Genomic DNA, 22608 nt, shown 5'->3' with positions numbered 1-22608 from the left:
TGGGTTCGAGTCTTACATGGGGCTCTGTGCTGATGGCGTGGAGTCTGCTTCAGATTCTCTCTCTCTCTCTCTCTCTCTCTCTCTCTCTCTCTCCCTCCCTCTCTCCCCACCCCTGTTCATGCTCTCTCAAAAATAAATAAATATAAAAAAAAATTTTAATGTAACAGTCAGGAGCTTAAAGAGACAGTTAACCATCATGGTCCCAATTTGGACTTCTCTCTTGACATTGACAAGTTTAAGGGTGGGCTTCATATTGTAGCAATGTGGACCTATATTTTATTCTCTTCTACTCAGTTTTAAGTACCTGGAGGCCAAGGAACAGACCATACTTTTTTTTTTTCAGATTTTTCAGTTTTATTGAGGTGTAAATTCACATCCCATACAATTCACCCTTTAAAATGTACAATTCAATGGCTTTTAATATACTCACAGATATGTGAAATCATCATTGCAGTCAACTTTGAACATTTTCATCACCTCAAAAAAGAAACCTCCTACTCTTTAGCTGTCACCTCCCTACCCAGCCCATCCCCAGACACTAATCTCCTTTTTATCTTTATAGATTTCCCTATTCTTGACTTTCATATGAATGGAATAATATATATACGTGTTCTTCTGTGACTGGATTCTTTCACTTAGCATAATGTTTCAAGGTTCATTCAAACTGTAGCATGTATCAGGACTTCATTCATTTTTCTGGCCAAGTAATATTCCGTTGTATGGATATACCACATTTGTTTATCTGTTTGTTCACTGATGGACATTCAGGTTGTTAGAAACCTTTCAGCTATTATGAATGATGAAGCAACAAACATTTGTGTGCAAGTTTTGTGTGGCCATTTGTTTTCATTTCTCTTGAATACTGGGAGTGAAATTAAGGCCATACTCGTTTCTCTTTCCACTGCAATGTCTAGCACTGTGCTTCATGCCATGTGAGGCCTCCATGGATATTTGTCAAGTGAGTGAAAAGAACACACTTCTCCACGAGATATTAAAGGATATTAAAGGATATTAAGGGATGCATCTAGGCTCCACTGAAGCCTCTAACCAATGCCCCAGCTTCCTTGGAATTGAGTAAAATCAACCTCCATCTTCTTTCTTGTTCACTCTTGGCCTTGTCTCTTTCTCCTGCACTTTAGGAACCGATGAAGCAGCCATCATTGAAATCTTATCAAGCAGGACATCGGATGAGAGGCAACAAATAAAGCAAAAGTACAAGGCAACGTATGGCAAGGTGATTCCAAGCGTCCCTGAAAACGGGCACACAGCCTTGGCCTTGGAGGTCTCTGCTTTCTCTACCTTCCCAAGGCAGCAGAGAATATCTTTAAAGCTTTAATCAGTTAGCTCAAGAGCAAACAAAAGTAAACTACTCTTTACAATTTTAATTGATTTCAGAAAAACTGAAATTGCCTTGTTAACTTCATAGCCTATATAATCAATATTCTTTAACTCCTTTTGAAAACTGACTTCCTTTTCCTAGTAATCCCTCTGTCATTTTCCCATTGATAATTCTACATACTAACTTACAGATAGGCCAATAACTTGAAAATCAGTTTTCACAGGTGGGTCTTTATACAAGAATTCTTCATTTATCCATCTGTCTTCAAGAATGATATGTTCTTCATAAGTGATTGTTATAGAACACTGAAAAAAACCTCCATTTCGTCAAGCATGACCGCTTTTTTCTTTCTTTATGTGTCTTTTCTTTCATTTGTTTTGTTGTTGTTGATGTTATGTATCGATTTTTTTAAGTATGCAGTAGGCTTTCTATTTTCTTTATTAATATAAGATGAACACAATTTAACCTTTTCTTTTTTTTTAGGTTTTTTTTTTTTTTTTTGAGACACAGAGAGAGGGAGAGAGAGCAGGGGAGGGGCAGAAAGAGAGGGAGAGAGAGATCCCAAGCAGGCTCCGCACTGTCAGCACAGAGCCTGATGGGAGGCTTGAACTCATGAACCATGAGATCATGACCTGAGCTGAAATCAAGAGTCGGATGCTTAACCGACTGAGCCACCCAGGTGCCCCTACAATTTAACCACTTTTTACTGTCATTAGAATTATCAGCGTGCAAAATGAATATTAATTATCATGCTATATTCTAATACATGTTTATAAAACCTTTACAGTTTCAATCCCTCCATGTATAAATAGATATAGAGATGGGTTTTCTTACTTATTTGACATTGGGCAGACAATAATCTCTTTAGGCCTTGGTGTCCTCACATACAGAATGAAATGTAATTCTCAGGTTGCTGAGAGAATCGAACAGGCTAACGGCAGCACGTATCAGTAAAGGGAAGCTATCCTAGGTACGATTGTTTCCATTTTATAGAGAAGAAACCTGGAGCTCCTCTGTTTCCATGACTCAAGCAAAATCACACACTTAGTAAGAAAAAGAACCGACACTCCCATCCCAGTCTTCTGACTCCAGGGCCAATGTCCACTCCTGAAGAACTCATTGCCACGAGAGGAGCTATTTATTTCTACACTAAATGGCCCACATGGCTGCACTTTTATAGTTTTTCTGCTTCTCTCTTCAGAATCAGGCTTGTCAGTGTCATTCCTTGATGACATTGATGAAAGTCTGTGAATCTTCAGCTCAGCTGCATGGAATTGAATTGAATGACGTTGAACTTTTATGCTTGTCGGCACGCCAAACTGTAGCAGCCTCTCAAGTGCTATGTGTACCCCCACCCTACTGACATGGAAAGTCAGATACAGGCTTCTTAAACTTGAGTGGAAAGCAGAGTAAATGAGTTCGAGGTGAGGACTTAGGCGCTCTGCTAAAGATAAAGTAGGCATGCTCTAGCACCAAACTTTGCAATACCAACACGTGCCAATCTTTGCTTACTTTCCAGTTCGTGGCTGTTTCAGACAGTTGAGACTGCCAAGGAGGGGGTCTAGAATCACATCTGAAGCTCAAAGATGTTAGAAACAGGCAAATCAAAGTCCCCATGGCAACCGAGCTCCAAAGAGAACTCGCATCCCAAGGTGACACCGCTAGTGAGCCGGAAAACCGGGATTAGAGCTGAGATATCCTGAGCCGGCTTCTGTGTCCAAACAGAATGTAAACACACAAGGATCTGTTTTCATGCTTGTGGCTTGTAAGAGTAGGCAGCTGGGGTTTCTCTTCTCTGAAGTTCTACGCAATGCCCATCTGACCTGAAAAAAAAAAACATTTCCAGTCTTTGGATGGATCCACACTGTAGAGTACTGACCAAAGGCCTGCCTTTAGGGGATGCAGCGTTAGATGGAGCAGCTGCCTGAAGACAGAGGCAGTGATACCATGGCCCCCACATAAGACTGTAAACCCCACTCATTAGGCAAAATCTTCCGGGTTTTTTTCCCAGGCTCAGAGCTCAGAGGTTCATAAAAGAAACAGTTGATTAGCCTTCTCTTAGAAAGTTCCTTTCAGGGTGGAATAATAGTAATACCCACTTACTGAACATTTAAAGTGTTCCAGGCTTGGGCTTTGTCTCAGTTAATTCTCCCAACAACCCTGAGTTGAGTCTATTGGGGTGCCTGGGCTCAGTCGGTTGAGCGTTGGACTTCCCCTCAGGTCATGATCTCACGGTTTGTCAGTTGAAGCCCAGAGTTGGGCTCTGTGCTGACAGCTCAGAGCCTGGAGCCTGCTTTGGATTCTGTGTCTCTGTCCCTCTCTGCCCCTCCCCTGCTCGTGCTCTGTCTTTCTCTCTCTCTCTCTCAAAAAATAAACATTAAAAAAAAAGAGGTGAGTCTCATCAGACACCCATTTTTCAGAGAAGGAAAATGACAATTGGTTAAAGTACATTTCCAAGGTCACACGGCTGCTGTGATCATATCATTAGCCGTCATGCCACATTGCTGAGTGGCCACACCTACTCTGTGATGTAATTTGAGTTCCTAAGCTGCTGACTGCTCCGTGAGTCCCCAGTCTGACCCACATCTGGACACGAGGTTCCCTCTTCAAGGTCCTTCACTAAAGTTGGGACATTGGCGACACTAGTTAGACTGAACACCAATTTTTGTCCCTTTTGTCACTAACCCATCATGTCAGAGATACACAGGTTGGAGCAGGCAGTTCACCTATAAGACTGCACCTCCCAAAAAACATCCTTGAAGATGGACACTTGCTAAAAACAGATGCCAGTGGGCATTTCATATACTTCATTTCTTCCTTAATGTATTTTCATTTCTTCTCCCTACCTGAGTGCTTTCCCACATGTGTCCCTGTCCAGATTTAACAAGTTAACCAAAGTGACTACACATCTGGTTTGCCCAGGGTGGCCCTCGTTTATTCGTGTTATGCCACTGTAATTACTGCTAGTTTATTATTTCCCCCATTCACTCTCAAAACCACCTCAGGGGGGGCCTGGGTGGCTCAGTCAGTTGAGCGTCTCACTCTTGATTTTGGCTCAGGTCATGATCCCAGGGTGTGGGATCAAGCCCTGTGTTGGGCTCCATGCTGAGCGTGGAGCCTGCTTGAGATTCTCCTTCTGCCCCTCTCCTCCACTCACTCTCTCTCTAAAACAAAACAAGAACCATTTAAATTTGGATGACAAATGATCTGATCCCCCAGAGACAACAAACTCATGTTTCAGGCCTTTCTAGTCGCGCAAGTGTTTGGGGGGGAGTCCTTCATTTTTTTGAGGTCAGTAAATAGAAATGATGCCAATACCTCTCCCCTCTCCTGCCAGGGCTATTCTGGAGTTCAGCGAGAAGGCTCTCTGAACCCTAAACTATCCAGCAAATGCTGTTTGTTATTGTGATTCATCTTTGGGGTCTCCAGCCCTGAGCAAGGGATCTTCTCTGCCTCTCTGCCAGTCCCAGAGGAAGTCACAGTGACGACTGTCCTCCAGAGCAGGTCACTCATGTCACTAGAGCTCTGCCCAGCTCACTCCCCTTCCCCATGTGTCCTTGGCAATCTTCATGTTGACCCTAAGGCCATGCAGCGGGAAGCCTGTCCTCTGCTTTGGGCCATTCCCCAGTCAGGGCTCCCGCTATCTTCCTCCAGGACCTGGAGGAGGTGTTCAAGAGCGAACTGAGTGGAAGCTTTGAGAAGACAGCCTTGGCCCTCCTGGACCGCCCCAGTGAGTACGATGCCCGCCAACTGCAAAAGGCCATGAAGGGTCTGGGCACAGATGAGGCAGTGATCATCGAGGTCCTGTGCACAAGAACCAATAAGGTGAGTGCCAGCCAAGCCCTCAGCCCCAGCCCCTGAAGGAACATCCAGATGCCCATCAGAGAGGGTTGCAGCAGCCAGAAGGAAAACTACACCTCACATTCCATTCGTGAGGTGAGCAAGTGTCTGGACAGAAACATGTCTGTTTTGCACGTGCAGGAGAGCTCTTCCAATCTTCCAGCTGTCAGTCTTCGTGTTTCCACCCCTGGCTTGACAGGATAGATCCTTCCAGAACAGCTGTGTCAACGCAGATTTTGTATTTGTGAAAGGAATGCATAGTTTTATATGCAGGAGGCAAGATTCTGCTTTCCTCCACCCAGCCTGACTTTGCAGGTCTTCGGCACAAATAATGCAATAAATGGGCTAAGCGTGTTTGTGCAGCTGCCTTGTCCATGGCTGTCATCTAGCATAGAGTACAAAAAGGACCATAAAGAGGCAGGGAAGCAGTTGGTGCAGAGGGGATCCCCGTGAACACCTCTCGTGGCTGCCAGCACCTTCCTGGAGGTTTCCATCTACTTCTATCAGCAGACCTCTCCCCCTGTCCCTGGGCACATGCTGCCATTTCAGGAGCTGAAAAGAGCCTTTGTTAAGGCTTTAGTCAAAGCTCATTCATCTTTGGTTCCAGAAGCCACGAGGGCCAAGGAATTCATCACGAGTAGAGAGGGTCCACAAATCATTATTTGGAGACCCCCACTCTCTGCTGCAACCACTCATCATATAGAATGGGGGAAGTCCAGCAAGGAAAAAGCCAGAAAGTCCCCAACATCCTTGAGGCCTCCAGGTAGGAAACAGAAGCAGTGTTTGGAGCCAACAGCAAGGAAAAACTTCAACAGATCTCTGATGCTAGAACAATACTTTAAAAGCCTTGCATGTAGATGACCTTGGGTTGGTTCCTTCTGCTCAGTCTGTGGGGTCCAGCACATTTCCCCAAACACCTGAACCCCTTTCCTCAGCATCCCTGGACTTCTTTTCTTTCCACAAGATAATAAAAAGCCTCCATTTCAAGGAGTTTTTGTTCAGGAAGGGTCAGCGAAGGAGGATGGTATCAGTCCGGTCCTGCAGTTATACGGTGTTCCCAGTCGAGGTCCCCCACCTTCCAGAAGCTCCACAGTCCCAGCCAGGAGGCGTCCAATATTAGGGTAATCGGCAGGCTGCCTTGGCGAGAAGGTTCTGATCATTATTTTTCTAATCTCACTTGACCACATGTGGTTCCCCCTCAGCCTAGTTTCTTCCAAGCCCTGCTCTCAAACAACAAACAAGCTCTTTTTCTCCCCCACAATCAAATCGATCTGACAATAAAAAGAACAGTAGGGAGAGAGCAGGCCCTGGGTCCAGGCACATCCTGGAAGTGGGTTAGAAGGAGAAGAACAGAAAGAGCTTCACGGACACAAGTGGTCAGCCCCCAGCAACTCCCACATCCTCCGGCCCCCCAGGCTCCCCTCGTCCCACTGTCCCCACTGCCTTTTCCCTGGCCTGCTGCTAACTCTTAAACAGTTTGCCAGTGAACATCTGGGGAATGCCTGCTCCTAGACACTGCTGGCCTAAATGTAAACTGAGGCAGCTCCTGACGGGGCCACTCAGCCTGAGTCATTGAAACACAAAGCACATCTTCCCAGGACACACCCCAGAGAGAAACTTGCAGCCCTGCACGCAGCACATTGTTTACTGCACGAAGCCTTGTGTCAAGTAGGGAAAAAATTGGAAGCAACCTGAATGTACATCCATCCGAGGCTCGCTAAATAAACTGTGGCTTGCTGGAGGCCGGGACATTTTGTATCCACCTAAAAAACACTAGGTGACTACGGATAAGCGTAGCTGGATCCCCAAGACACATTACTGAGTGAAAAAATAAGTCCAAGAACAACACATACAGTATTCCACTTTGGAAACACATACACAAAACAATTCTATATGTTTTCAGTAGCACACCTATCTGTATACAAATGCAAGGACAAATGCTTGGGAAGATACCCACTGTGTGACACTAGCCTCCTGAGTAGAGATGGGAGCGTGAGATGGAGGGAGGAGGCAGCAAAGTAAGACATTAGCTTAGCTGTGGTAGTTTTGCTTTTAACTAAGGAGAACGTATGCGTGTGTTTGGTGTGTGGTTAGAGATGTTTGCACCCGGGGGCTTCTTCACACCTCCAGGGACCCGCCCCAGGCCTAGGCCCTGAGCCATAGGATGGCTCTCTTTGGAGGAAGTCACGAAGGCATCCTGTGTCTGGAGACAGGTTCTGGCTACTTCCCTGTGTATCTCTGTGTCTCCTACTGATCAACCCCACCTTGGAGTATTGATTTTTGTTTTATTACCCTTCCTAGGAGATCATGGCCATTAAAGAAGCCTACCAAAGGTGTAAGTGACCTTTTGTTCTGACTTTGGATAAAGAATGTTCCTTTCAAAATACCTCTGGGAAATGAAATCATCTGCTTTCTCTCCTCCCTTTTTCTTCTTCGAAAGTGTTTGACAGGAGCCTTGAATCAGATGTCAAAGCTGATACAAGTGGAACCCTAAAGAAAATTCTGGTGTCCCTGCTACAGGTAAGATCAGGCCCACCAAGGGGAATATCTCCTTTGATCAACACAACTAGTTACAGACCTTAATTGCACCTGTAAAATCTCCTTTTTATATTAAGATAACATAACATCGTGGGAGTGACAGCTTATATTCACAGGTCTTAGCCGCACTCAAGGGAAGGGGGTCATATAAGGGTTGGACCACTCAGGATTCCGCTGGCCACACAGGGCTCAGGTTAGAATTCAGAACCTTCCATGACCAAGTTTCAGGGTTCTTCAGCACTGGGAACCCCCGAGAGGTGAAATAAGATATTTTGAAAGGATCACTATTAGCTTTCCAATGGAGTCACTCCAGGGAACATCACGAGGTTGCTTTCAGCCTGCTTAGAGGTCAGTGGGGTTTGTGAGCCACCCTGGTTTCTACGAGAAAAACTCAAGTGTTGTTTCAGAAGCTACCCTGTTTATCAGTTGTGCCTAAAGATGGCAGCAAAGAGCAACACTGCCACTTTGCCAGGTTCCATCTCCTCCAGACCACCCTTCTGAAATCACCCCCAGCTTTCCAGGACTTTCTCTTTTTGTTTTCTGTGGTCAAGTGGGAACTCAAGTTAATAACAACGTGTCAATTTTTCTAGGCTAATCGTGATGAAGGAGATGAGGTGGACAGAGATCTAGCTGGTCGGGATGCCAAGGATCTGTATGATGTAAGTGTGCAGATGCACCAGTCCCCGCCAATTCTTTGTCCTTTTTAAAGTTTCTTAGCACTATTTTCAACAAATATTCCTCTGTTTCATGCAAATGGGAGTTTCTTGAGAAATAAGCATGATCTTTAAAGTATTTTCAATATATACAGTCTTTGTGAACCTGTAAGAATTGTTCCTATTCTTGGGGCGCCTTGGTGGCTCAGTTGGTTAAGTGTCCGACTTCGGCTCAGGTCATGATCTCATGGTTTGTGGGTTCGAGCCCCACGTCGGGCTCTGTGCTGACAGCTCAGAGCCTGGAGCCTGCTCTGGGTTCTGTCTCCCTCTCTCTCTGCCCCTCCCTGGCTCACAGTCTGTCTCTCTCTCTCCCTCTCTCTCTCTCAAAAATAAATAAAAATTAAAGAAAAAAAAAAAGAATTGTTCCTATTCTTGCATTTCAGAGTTTACTGCTTCAGGTCCATTTTGGAACAATGAAGGTATAAATATTATAAATAGATGTGTGAAGTAAACTCTCAGGTATAGTGCTTAGTTGATCAATTTGACTTCTATTCAGTGCATATTTTATAACTGCCTGTAAGCAAGGCCTGGTCATAGAACAGTATATTCAGTCTTTTACGCAAAAGGCTTTTCCAAAATGTTTGCATTTGTCCTGCAGGCAGGGGAGGACCGCTGGGGCACTGATGAGCTTGCCTTCAATGAAGTCTTGGCCAAGAGGAGCCACAAGCAATTACAGGCCACCTTTCAAGCCTACCAGATTGTAAGTAAACAAGCACCAGGGCAATGGAGTTCACACCAAAACTACTATTTCCAAAAGAAGTCCAGATCAGGGATAAGGAACTGTGGGGGTGTTTTACAACAGCAGCTCTTAATCAGAGATGATTTTGCTTCTTCCCCACCTCAAGGAATAATTGGTAATGTCTGGAAACATTTGGGTTGTCACCTTGGGTGTTGGGGAGGCAACGCTAAGAGCATCTAGTAGGTCAAGGCTATTATACATCCTACAATGCACAGGACAGCCCCGCAACAAAGGCTTATCCAGCCCCAAATGTTGTGCCAAGGTTGGGAACCCCTGCTTAACAGCAGAGGCTAGGAAAACAGAGGAGTGTCAAGCTGAAGAGCAAAGCCCTAGAGTCAACATCCAGGTTCAAATCCATGTCCTATCACTGGCAGACTCTGTCCTCATTTGTAAAATGGGACAATAATCTTCATCGTCACACCTTCTTGGGCTTCTTTCAAGAGTTAAATAATATAGAGGAGCCCCAGTGGCTCAGTCGGTTAAGCGTCTGACTTCAGCTCAGGTCATGATTTCACTGTTCATGATGAGTTCGGGGCCCCGCGTCGGGCTCTGTGCTGACAGCTCGGAGACTGGAGCCTGCTTAGGATTCTGTGTCTCCCTCTCTCTCCGCCCCTCCCCTACTCATGCTCTGTCTCTCTCTGTCTTTCTCTCAAAAATAAACATTAAAAAAAAGTTAAATAATAAATGTAAAAGGCTCAGAATAGTACCTGGCATGTGGTAAGCACACAAATGTTCTCTCTTACTATTATTCCAGTTCACAGTTGGGTTAACAGAGTGCCTACCACTCCCAAGACAGATGAGATATACCTCAGAGATACTCCTGAAAAGATGTGTATAAATTGCTGTTTACAATTATTTTTTATCTGATGATAATCTTAAGCCAACAAGATGAGTTAGTTACTTCAAAGCATTTAGTGGTGAGTCCTTCCTTGAAAATCAGTCTTTCATTGCAAGAAGCCTTTTGTGGAGTATCAGATTTTTTTGGTCTCCTATTTTATATTTGTAGAGTGCTTTTAACTATTCAAAGCACTTCTGTGCCCTGTATCTCATTCCAATTTCACAACAATCCTGTAACGGTAATGTCGGCTAAGCAGCCATTGTTACCTACAACTGCTGGACAAGGAAAGTCTGTTACGAGTAAGGCGCCATCTGTAACTTATCAGGACCACACAGCAAGCCGGTAGCAGAAAGTGGATGAGAACAGCAAGATTCCCCAGCCCGAGCTTCTACCTCGGCGGGAGCTGGCCACTCCTCACTCGAAATAGCATTTCCTATGTGTTGCCAGCAGATGAAAAGACAATAAAGCTTGGGAATTTTATCATTACTGTATATAAGCCTGGAGGGCCTTTTGCTTTCAAATCATGCCCAGAGTCATGATCAAAGCCAGCTGACCCTGCGTTCCTCTGGCCTCTGCTCCTGGAACGGGGTAGACTCTGAGCTGGAAGACTTCTCCATGACCTACACCCTCTTCCCACGTGGCTGGAGCCATGGATGGAGTTTCTGGGGATGGCTGCCATTGGTGATCACTGTGGAAACACACTTACATGTTAGCGTGCATGTGTGCGTGTGTGTGCGTGTGTGTGTGTGTGTGTATACACGAACTGCTAACGACCTACAAGGATATTCTCCAGGCCAATTGTTCTCAAAATTAATCCCCAAATAGCAGCATCAGTATCACTTGCGAACATGTTAAAAATGAGAATTCTCTTATTTAAAGAGAGAGAGAGAGAGAGAGAGGCACCTGGGTGGTTCAGTTGGTTAAGAGTCCAACTCTTGATTTCGGCTCAGGTCATGATGTCACGGTTGGTAGGTTCGACCCCCACATTAGGCTCCATGCTAACAGTGCAGAGTCTGTTTGGGATTCTCTCTTTCAGCCTCTCACTCTGCCCCTCCCCTGCTGTCTCTCCCTCAAAATAAATAAACTTAAAAAAAAAGAGAGAGGGAATTCTCAGCCCCGCCCCTGGACCTACTGAATCAGATGGAGTCCTATAGTGTATGTTTCAACAAGTCTTTCCGGTGATTCTGGTGCCTGTTAAAATTGCAAAGGTCTGCTCTAGACCCCTAGCTCTATGAGCCAGAGCAAGTCATTAAGGATTCCGGACCTCAGTTTCCCCAACTGTAAAACAGGGATAACGATGGTACTTACTTCATAGGGTTAGTAAAGGTTAATGAATTAATAGAAATAAAGTGCTAAAAATAAAGTGCTGGCATGCCATAGGTGTTCAGTAAACACCAGCAACTGTTAGTTGTCTCCTTATGTGAACCAATAAAGCCCAAATGGACAATAAAATAATTTATTGATTTAGCGATTCTTTACATGAAACTAGCTCTAAAATACTACCTGTTCCTCTACTCCCAAAACTTCCCCAGAACATCATCTGTTTTGATTCTTATCACTGATTTTTGTGAGTTCACCCTGATCTCATGACCCTAGTTCATAAGTTTTCACAAGGGTCTCTGGCTAAAAGCAATAAACCGCTAGCATGAGATCATGGGAGTCTATTACGTTGCGTAGCTTGCCCTGGCATAGAGATGAATTTTTATTTTTGGCATGAAAACTTTAGGGTTTTGCCCTCTAAGCTTGAGTCTTAACTACTGACACTCCCAGAAATCCTCACCAAGAAACTGCGTTTGCGGCCCTGCTACACCAGGCAGGAATATCACCGTCCCGAAGGTGACCAAACATGAAAGGCTTGTGCAGCTATAAAGCTGAAGGAAGTTCCCTACCCAGGGCTTAGTATGAATTGTAGGTACACATACCCACAGCGCGGGCACACTGCGTCCCCACCGCATCAGTCACCACTTCTCTCCTGTCCTCTCCTGTCCTGAGCTTGTTCCAGAGCCTACAGTCCTGTACCTTCTGTGGCCAAACCCAGAGGGCATAGGATTCTGCTATGAGAATGCTGTCACTATGGGTGAATAGGTTTTGAAAGAAAGAAATGTCTCCCCTATTCTTCTAGTAATCTCCCTACGGTCAACGCTACCTGGTAACGAGAGGCCTTTGAGGCTTGTGTGGAATCTACCCCAGTGATGTTTTTTGTACTAAGATCAGAAAACCTGATCTGTCTAAAGAGCCCCCTAAGAATTAAGTGTTCCGGGAACTGAAGTGAAAAGCCTGCCATTTGCAAAGGAGATTCACTTGGGCCAGTCGATTGTTTTCCATTTGTGTTCTCTGGAGCCCCTGGAGGTGCCTTGATAGCTACCAGGAGGGGAATGTGGGCAGGAGGTTGATAGAGAAGAGGGGGCAATGTGAACAGTGCCCCCTGGAGTTGTGTGGCAAAAAGACTGAGAAAGCAGAAACCTGGCAATGCTGTCCCAGCACTAACAATAGAAACAGAAAGCGGTTTAAAGTGAGGATTATTTTTTTAGTAAACGCAGACCCGTGTGAACAAGATGTCCTCTTGAAATGCAATCTCAGCCTACAGAACAAGAACGCTGTTCATGGGAAAGTGGTACCAGTCCCTTTCGAAACACCAGCTCCCACATCAAACCCAAGAGAGGCCAGGAGCAACTAAGGAAGGGACAGAAATGAAAGCCCCCAGCCAATCCCCACCGTCTACGTCCCTTACCCACACCAGACCTCTAGGTGTCAAACCACGACAAGCAGACCGAGAAACCTCATTACATCTCGACCTCTCTCCCCCCCACATCAATTGTGCTTGCATCAAAAAGGATATTTTGTTTACTAGTGTTTTCAGAATAAACTACGTACACTCTGACTGGTGTGTCCTCAAAGGCCCCAACTATTTATGGAACTACCGTTGTGTCATAGCCTCAAAAAATAACTTCTAAGAAAGAAGTTTCTGTATTCTTAATGCTTAACTGCACTTCCCCAAACCCAACAAAGAGTTCTCCTTTCTTTTATTTGCCTGCCCTGAGTTTGGCCCAGGTGGTACTTGCATTAAGCATTGTCACAATACACTCTGAACTTCAGCTTCTGTAAATATTTGGAAAGAAACCCAGCGTGTAATGCTGTGCAGAGTGATATGTGAGCCGGTGGTGAATATAGGATCATTTAGAATCACCCCCAGAGTGAAGGAAAGTGACGTTTTGACATGGTCAGCCCCCTGGCTTCCAGCCCACGCAGCCCCATTCTATCAAAAACGTTGGACCAAGTCCTTACCGTGAACTTCACAGCCTGTACTACTTATGTCACCCAAACTGTGGGTGGCTGAGTCCCCAGTCCCAGGACATGGGAGATGAGAAAAGTGTGGGTAAGATGATTAATAACCACAACCTCCTAGAGAATTGGAAATGAAAAGAATTTTAAGAACATATTGGAAACTAAACTATTATAGAGATGTAAAGAATTATTTTACAATATATATTCATTGTTCTTCCACTCCCAATTTTACAGGTGAGGAAACTGAGGCCAAGGGAATTGTCCTGATCCAAGGAAGGGATCAAATCCATTAGGGGTCAAAAGTCATCAGCCATAAGAGCCCCCACTCAAATGTAAGGCACGGAGCAGGATAGGTTCCTTAAAGTCACGTGACCAAATCTGGAAGAGTTTAGTGCTTTTTGTAGAGAAGTGACCCCAGGAGTGCCAAAGCCAAGAGCAAGACCTGTGATAATGGCTGGCCTTTGATTGTCCTTCCAGCTCATCAACAAAGACATCGAAGAGGCCATTGAAGCAGAAACGTCGGGAGACGTGCAGAAGGCCTACTTAACTCTTGGTAAAGTAAACCTAGCAGAGTCCCTGACTTAGGGTGGGCTCCCTGGAATCAGGCTCGGAGTCGGAGGTTTGCATGTGGGAAGACTTTAGGGAATAGTTCGGGAACAACACACCTCAGCAGCATTGGGTAAGGGAGAGAGTAAGCATGACGCAGCTGTAACGGGGGGCGGGGGCTTTGCTGGTCCCCCATGGAGCCCTGGAGCCAGGAGGCAAGGGGGCAAGGTGTTTAAACCACACACCAAGCAACCGGTGGATGCTGGCCGCAACCCCGGAGCATTTGCCATGGTGGGTAAGGCAGGGCCTTGGAGGGCCATTCCTGGGGAGGGACTCAGCTGTGAGCAGCCAGTAGGCCGCAGATGGAATGAGTGCTTTGGTCCCAAAGAGGGCCTCTGGGCGATGCATCATGGCATCCACTACAGTCTCATTAAGATCGTGGGTCAACGAGAAGAGCATCTGTCAACAGGCTACAGCATTGTCTAGTCTCAGGGAGCCATATGTGGTTCAGCCAGGTTTCCAACCTATGAACAAGTTTTTGCATATGCCTGATGGCTCGAGGGTGTTCTTTTCCACTTGATTCCCTTCAACATTTAGAATGAATGAGGTCTCTTGAGAAAGAGTGGGGAGGGAGACCAGATCTTTATTGTGCCAAGCAAGCACACCAGCACCTTCTCTCCAGGTGTTGCCCATAGGCAGGAAAGAGCAGAGAGACGGGCATGGGGCTGTGTCTGGCAGGCTCCTTTCTTCCTTTCTGCAAGCCCCGGAATGAAGCCATTGTCCATTGTCCATACTCTCCTTTGGCGAGGAGTCGAGGGCACCATCTCAAATAGCACAAGAAACGGAAAGACGGATCCCCGGAAGAGGAAGAATTGAAAAAGTAGTCCTGGAAGTTAAAAAATGTGCTCTATCTGCCAAACTTTTTGTTTTGCTTTTTGTGGGGGCTTTAAAAAATTTTTTTAAACAATGTTAGCAATTGATTTTTTTTTAGTCCGTCCTCATTTTGCATTCAAATTAGCAGGGCCTCTACTAATTTGACCTCTACCATGATGTACAGAGGCCTAAACATCCCTAGTGTCACTCCTGACCCCAACTGGACATACATGGACGACTGTCCTTGGGGCTTAAAAGATGAGTCTCTTAAGTAAATGGAGGGATCCACTAACAGCCTGACTCAAAGGCTCCAAATTCTTCCTTTCTGTGCTGGCAGTGCAAAGAATCAGGAAAATACCAGAGTTCAGTCAGAAGATTATACCAATGATGATAATCCACTATCAATATTATTAACAGTAACAAAACCATTCAATTGTTTAACATTTAGTTAGTATCTACCGGGGCTGGGGGTTGCGCTTGGTGAGGGGATCAGAGGTAAATAGGTCCAGTTCTTGCTCTTAGGAAGTTTCAAGTCCATGGTGGAAACAAACAAATCAGCAGATTAGGTTACAGTAAAGATAAAAACAAAAACAACCGGAGTGAGGAGGGTACAGAGGAAGGAAGGGCCACATCCCTGGAGACGGGGAACATAAAATGCAGGACTTAGGTATGCTCCGGTGGTAGGAAACTTCAAAGTGATTAGAAACGACCTTAAGTATAAACCACACAAGCTGTAGAGCATGACTTTACAGTTGTATTTTCGAGACACTTCCCACCCCCACTCATACCTGACTCATAAAGATGCCGGTTTATGGTTAAATTTGAGACCAAATGAGTCCTACCACTTGCATGCTCTGAGGCAGCACTTTTCCAGTGGGCTCCAGGGCCCACCTGCACCAGAATCACCTATAGAGAGGTGTGTGAAAATACAGATTCCTGGGCCCCATCTCAGGCTCCCTATTAGAATCTCCAAGAATGGAGCCCAGAAGCCACACTTTTACAAGCTCCCCAAGGGCTTGTCTTCTCCTCATGATGGCTGGCTATCCTGCCTTCCAGATACCACAGGGTATATGCCCACATTTTCCCTGGCTAGCCCTATCCAGACTCTTGAGGGATTCTTTCGGCAGCTAACAACAGACGTTATTCACCAGGCATAGATTGCATACAATAGAAAAGCTGAGAATTCTCTTCCCAGAACATCAGGAAGAAGGAATGTCAGGGGAGAAGACACCTATGAAGGGTTGGAACACACGGACATTAGGCATTTCAGCATCAATGTGTCCTGCCTGGGAGGGGGTCTTAAGTGAGTCTCAAGTATGCCACTCCCCAAATTGACAGGCTCCCCCCACCAACCACCACCAATCCAGCAGCTTTTTGGATTGTTCTCAGGATAAAGAGGTCAGACACCTGGGGCTGGGCTTTTCTGTTCTCCTGAAACTCTGGTGGCTTCCACATGGCCTATAAAAGAGACAGACCCCCAACCTAGACGCTACTTCCCTAATCCTGTTCCCTTCTAATTCTCGGAAGCATCAATCATATAGGCAATTACATAGAAAACAAGAGTTCCCATCCCAGGACATATCAAGGATGCACATCCCACACTTCCGCTCAATGTATTACTTGCTATCAATCACTAACATCAAAAATGTTAAGTGTTCTAGGTAAATGCCAACACCTAAAGAGTAAATGGTTCGTTTCCCCAAAGTGTTTGTCCTGATGGGCCCCCCTAAGCATGGGAGGAGGGGAGAGGAACAATGATTTCTCCCCAGGAGTAGAGAGGCACTGTGCTTCACTGATCTGTGGATTAGATCAAAGCTGGCAGGCAAGGGGAGGACCAGAAAAGAGCAGCTAGCAAGAACACAGGAAGGTGGTCTGTAGACAGCATCGAACATTTCATGAGGCCACATCCCAGATGGAGAGCTCAGACTGTGGGGCACTTGGAAAAGATCCCAAGATGAAACTCACCGAGCAAACCCAGTGAGGAAAAACAAAGGGCGGGAAAGATGTTTAGCACATCCTGGCGGCAGTCCAGCTGAGTGAGTCTTCGAGATTCTGAAGTTTTATTACAGCAGAGTCCCCAGCCAATCTGTATTTCCCCTCTGAACCCAACGCCAGCATCAGAGATTTCATTCAGATAAGAAAAGTTACTCCTGCTGGTAAGAACCATGAACTTGGCAGGGAAAGCCTGAGGGTGGCCGCAGCGTTCCTCCTCCCCTGAAGGGTCTTCAGGGACCAGCAGAGGGGTTTTGACTCAGTTCTTGGTTGAAGAGCCCAGGTGCCCTGACCCGGGGGAATCTTCCAGATCCCACTAGAGTGTGAAGTCTGCTCCTTTCAAACACCTGTCTCACAACTGAGTCAGCTCCAAGGACAGCCAGGTGATACGGGGGGCCAGCTCTGTTCCTTCGGAGGGTCTCCATGTTCTTCAACAACATGTAAAAGCCTCACCTTCTCTTGTCCCTCGTCCTGCCCAGTGAGGTGTGCCCGGGACCAGGAGGGCTATTTTGCTGACCGTCTGTACAAGTCCATGAAGGGTGCAGGCACCGATGAGGAGACACTAATTCACATCATCGTGACCAGGGCTGAGGTAAGACACACTCCACTCCCAGCACGTGGGCCACCACTTCTCTTTTGGCCACCGCTGATGTCATCAACAAAGTTTTTCTTAAGGGTTTATTTACAGAAAAAGTGAAACAGAGACAGCCCTCGTCTTCCCAGACTTTGTGGAAGACCTTGTGCCATGCTTCAATCTGTTTCTTTTTATAAAAACACAATAATGATAGTTGCTTCTATTTTTGCCATGTGTGGCTCCAGAGAGCTCGGGGCCTGTGCAGGGGGACCTGGCGGAGTGCAGCCCACGCTCGGCTCCACTGTAAGGAAGACGGACCAGAGACACTGAAAGGATGGGGATGGACGAGGTCACCCAGCAGCAGAGACAATGAGCAAATGACTGCCTCACTCCCCAGCCAGGCCTTTAATTAAACACACCACAGAAGCACAGCTTTGCACAAAAGACACATCAGTACAAGACAGTATTTCTCAACCTTTTAAAAAAATTTTTTTAATGTTTATTTACTTTTGAGAGAGAGAGACAAAGCACGAGCAGGGGAGGGGCAGAGAGAGAGAGAGAGAGAGAGAGAGAGAGAGAGAGACAGATCCTGAAACAGGCCTCAGGTTCCGAGCTGTTAGCACAGAGCCCGATGCGGGGCTCAAACTCACGAATCGCAACATCACGACCTGAGCGGAAGTCTGACGCTTAACCGACTGAGCCACCCAGGCGTCCCTCAACCTTTTTTAAAATTATTAGTAGTAATCGTCCCACTAAGGAGCCTTTGGGGGCCCAGTTTTTTCCTAATTGCCACTCCCCCAAAACATGAACACCACAGAGGGACTTTGTATCTGTTTATGTTCCGTTTACACATATTCTGTCATATTCTGTATGTATATATTGTGTTCTGTAAATACATCTATAGATTCTGTTCTGTATGTATGTGTGCGCGCGTGCGTGTGTGTGTGTGTGTGTGTGTGTGTGTGTGCACGCGCGAGCTTTGACATAAAAAGATTAAGGTTCTTTTCACCCTCTAAGAATGCATTTTTGCCCTGTTGGGAGCGATATCGCCCACCTTTGGGAATGCATGACTGTAAGAAAGAGGGAGATGAGCACCCACGGCCTGTGAGCAGCTGTTGAGATTCAGCACCGATGCTCTGGCACACGGGTCACAGAGGGAAGGAGGGACAAGTGAAGGGGAAATGGCATCTCGACCACAGTGGGAGAAGCCTTGGAGAATGAAGTGTAACTGAGCACTTGAAAAACCACAGACATCTTCCCTCAAAAAAAAAATTGTTAAATGAAGGGGGACAGATCCCAACCCAAATCCTGGCCCATGGCTTTGACAAATAATACTTAACATCTGACACCATTTTTAAATATAACTTAGCAACAAGACCGTTCTTTCGTTTTTATTTCTATTCCAGGAATTTCTCCTCCCCCTCCACTGTTCATAGTTTTCTTCTGGCTTACTGTCTGTTTCTCTTGCTCTCCCTTCCTTCCCTTCCCCATCTCTCTGCCACTCTCCTGAGTTCTCTCCTCCACTGTCTCTCCAGATCTCCACGGTCTCTGTCTGTCTCTTAGCAAACCATCCCCATCCCCCCATGCTCCTGCCAAAGTCTCAAGAGATTCTGAGGCTCATAGAAGCATGTGCAACACGGAGCAGGGTGGGGATTCTGAAAGACCCCAGAGGGTTGGAACATTCTGGAGGGCCCACCAGAGCTCTGTCCCATCTTAGTATTGGCCACATGTCCTGGGATAGTTTAGGAGACTAAGCATCTCCTTGGAATGCTTCAGGCCCAGCCAGATATATTGGCTATACCCTAATCTCCCCCAAAGCCCCATAATACTAGAACAGAACCCCGGTGTGCCCCATCCCACCCCCACACTGACCCACACCGTCCTGCCCCCTCCCCCAGCCAAGTAGCGGACAAGTCGGGGGACGGGGAGGGGGCACAGGCAACATCCTGCCGGAGCCTCCCTCCTGCTCAGCATCCGCTTGGCACAATCCTTCATTTCCCTGCCTTCTGCTCTCATCTTCTTTCTTAGTTCATGCCTCCAACTGGGGCAGGAGGAAAAAGAACCAGAAGGCTGAATGATGGGTTGTGGATCTGTCTGGAATGCACGATAGAGTCTAAAGTTTTAAAAATTATAAAAAGAACACAACTCCTGGTTAAAGAGAGCTCTCTGCTTCCTTTACGAGACACACTGTGTTCTCTCTGTACTTACATCTTTTCTGTTGCCAGTATTGTCTCCCTCACTAGGTTCTAAGAATATCTGGAGCAGAACAATCTTTTTATTTGTTTTTCTTCTGAGTCCTCTGCCCATTTCCAGCACCCAGGTTTTTCAAGCTTTCAATGAATTAGGTCGAAAATAAGTCCTACAAATTGGTATTGATTTGAATTTTATTGATTGGCATTAATGGTCTTGCTGATCAGGGTACAAGAAGGAAACAAAAGCTTCATTTCAAATCTCTGTGTTGATAATTTTCTTAACCCTATACCAAGAGTCAGCAAATTGTGACCTGTAGGTGGGCCTGTTTTTATATAGGCTTGCTACCTAAGAATGATTCGTTTTTAAATGACTGTAAAAAACTCAAGGGAAAAATATTTTGTAATACATAAAAATCATATGAAACTCAAGTTTTTGTGTCCATAAATAAATTTATACTGGGATATATATATATATATATATATATATATATATATATATATATATATATTCACCTCTGTAACCGGAGCTGGACTCGGCTTTCCTTTTCCCATCCATAAAATAATAGTAATAATAGTGATAGCCCCTACCTCCAAGGGTTGTGTTGAGGCATACATGAGCAAATGAGTGTAATGTATTCAGAACAGTGCCCACCTGCATTCATAGTGAACACCCTATAGATGTTCTTGTCCTCACTGCTGTCGTCATTTCTCCTACAGGTGGACCTTCAGGGGATAAAGGCAAAGTTCCAAGAGAAGTATCAGAAGTCTCTGTCTGACATGGTTTGCTCAGACACGTCTGGGGACTTCCAGAAACTGCTGGTGGCCCTCTTGCACTGAAGCAAGCCAGAGCAGTGGAAGGACAGGGAGGAGCCACCTTTGTCAAGAGTCCATTTCAAACCAGATTTGCAAATGTGACTCCAGCACAAAAACGACTGAAGAGTTCTGGCTTATTTTCTTGCCAGCTTGAATACTGTAGCCAGGCCAAGCTGTTTAGGTGAAGGGCAGCAGCCTCAAGACACTTGTGCAGGTCACCCTGAATGCTGGCTTAGCAAGTATCTGAGCTGCCTTTCAGCTTTCCTTTAGCGTGGCAACCTGAATGCTTTCTGAGCACAAATGAAATTCGCAGTTGATGAAAACACTATACTTGTAATAAAACATTCAGAAGAATATGTATCAAATAGAGGCGGGTAAAGACTGAATGGTTAAGGTACAGGGAAGACAAAATTAACCAATTCATCAGTGTTCCTTCTGTGCGTTCAATCTCAAATGCTCAATGTTAATTAAAGTGGATTATGCCCCCATCAGCTGCTTTTCCAAAGACTGGGTTGATTCGTTTTGGCTCTTGTCCTGGAAGTATATGACTTGTGAAATTCAAACATATGTGGGAAATGCATATAACAACTTTAATTAATAACCACCAAAGATAACAATCAAGGCTAGCAGTAAGGAAACAATTGAGGTGGCCATGTGGAATGTAACTAGGGGTAAGATTCACGGCTACCTTGTATAAATGGTTCTTCTTATTTCTCTAGACATTTGACCCACTTGAGCCTTACCTCTGATCTTCAAATACAATTAGGCTGGGCATGGTGCCAACAGGATCAAGGTCAATGGTCTGACTCTCAAACGGATTGGTTCCACACCAATAGAATCTCTGTTCAAGATGTTTGTCTCACAGCCATGAGTTACTAGACGTAGAGGGGTCTGTCAAGAGAACATGGACGCTTTGATCCAATAATTACAGTTATCATTCATTGGGCGATTATTTGTGTCTGGCACTGCTCAGTAGCACACTTTCATGTCTAATCCTCTCAACAGCCCTATAAGGTTACTATTACTCCCATGTATCAGTTGAAGAAACTGGAGAGTTCATTCCCAGGCCAGTAATGTAGACCGATGCCTCTGTATTCAACAGAATGCTGCAAGTAAGTTAATATAGGCAGGTAAAGCTCTCTTCCCATTAGCAAAAAGACGGTACACACAGGTCTGCCTGAAGGAATTGGGGAATAATTCACAGAGATGTATTAATGCTGGATGTTGAAGAATGTGGAAGAATGTTCTCCAGAGAAACAAAATAAGAAGGGTAAAAGCAGAGGCTCAGAAGCATGAGGGAGCAGGATATGTTCAGGAAGTGGTGAAATCCATTCTCCTGGGCATAGATGCGGTGAAAGGAGGGAGAGGGTTGGGGAGGCAGGCCATGAAGCTGCTGAAAAGTTTGTTTGGATCACATTAGCAATGGTTTTGCCTGCCAAGCGTGGGCCCGGTCCTTTGGGCAATGGGGGGAGGGGGGGGTCACTGGAGATGTTTAAGGAGTGAGAAACATGATCAGTTTGGGGCTTTAGCCATTGACTTGGTGGTGCAATCAACATACAGCAAATAGCCCAAACTCTCAGTATAAAAGTATATATCATGGTGTGCCTTTCTAGTGGCTATAAAATGGTGACTGACACATTAAGAAGTTATGATAACATCTGTGTCCTCCACATGCTGCTTCATCAGTCTAGCAGTCATTGTTGTCATTATGAGCTTTAACACATAAAAAGGTTTTCTAGAGCCAAGCTCAGTGATAGAACATACTCATGTTTACTTATTTGTTGCCAAAGCTGCTTTTAAAAACAGAAACAAGACAACCAGTTCTTGGGTTCTGAACTCACGGTAAGGATAGAAAAACAAACCAACAGAGTGAAAGGAGATCTATTAAAAACAGCCACTGTTGGAGATTGTTGAAGGCCATCACTCACACACAGAGGAGAGGAAGGTATTTCACAGGCGAGGAAACAGGCTGAGCAAGGCTGAGGGGAAATGTCATTTACTTGCTTAAGTTCTCGCACAGGAAATGCCGGAATTCAAACCTGCGTTCTTCTGACTCTAATGCCTGAGCCCTTTGCCACACTAGCTCAGGTCCACAAGTGCTCTCTCCAAAATTTTGCTGAGCAAGGCACTGGGTACCTCCTTCTGTAGCTGCTGAAAGCTGTTCACTGTTCACAGCAGAAGACCATTTCTGTGTGCTTGGCTGGGGGCTGCCTCAGGAGAAGTCTGAGCTGGTCTGTCCCAGGAATGCCCCACCCCATGGCAGACCAGGAATTTCCTGCTTCTCCTCTCCACACACCCTTGCCCTGCGCAAGTCCCACCTCACCGT

General features: G+C 45.6%; 1 protein-coding gene and 1 long non-coding RNA gene across 4 annotated transcripts in view; one reads left to right on the top strand and one right to left on the bottom strand.

Annotated features, from left to right (window-relative positions):
* Positions 1-20773, top strand: part of ANXA13 (annexin A13) — a 50945-nt gene extending 30172 nt beyond the window's left edge. For all 3 annotated transcript variants that reach the window (XM_019459906.2, XM_019459907.2, XM_019459908.2), the window contains 9 exons: positions 1140-1234; positions 4994-5164; positions 7481-7514; positions 7620-7699; positions 8308-8376; positions 9029-9130; positions 13770-13845; positions 17183-17295; positions 20187-20773. In XM_019459906.2, the coding sequence (XP_019315451.1) occupies positions 1140-1234; positions 4994-5164; positions 7481-7514; positions 7620-7699; positions 8308-8376; positions 9029-9130; positions 13770-13845; positions 17183-17295; positions 20187-20306 (860 nt within the window). In that variant the 3' untranslated portion in view covers positions 20307-20773. The remainder of the gene's footprint in view (positions 1-1139; positions 1235-4993; positions 5165-7480; positions 7515-7619; positions 7700-8307; positions 8377-9028; positions 9131-13769; positions 13846-17182; positions 17296-20186) is intronic.
* Positions 2074-22034, bottom strand: LOC109273184 (uncharacterized). The gene is made up of 2 exons (XR_002082890.2): positions 21026-22034; positions 2074-3162 (listed from the first exon to the last, which is right to left on the bottom strand). It is a non-coding gene; the product is annotated as an uncharacterized LOC109273184 (long non-coding RNA).
* Between the last annotated feature and the right edge of the window lie 574 nt (positions 22035-22608).

Source organism: Panthera pardus, unplaced genomic scaffold, assembly GCF_024362965.1.
Source record: "Panthera pardus isolate Hobbes unplaced genomic scaffold, ASM2436296v1 HiC_scaffold_7, whole genome shotgun sequence".
NCBI lineage: Eukaryota > Metazoa > Chordata > Mammalia > Carnivora > Felidae > Panthera > Panthera pardus.
Note: the sequence above shows the minus strand (reverse complement) of the source record. Positions and strands in the feature narration are given on the sequence as shown.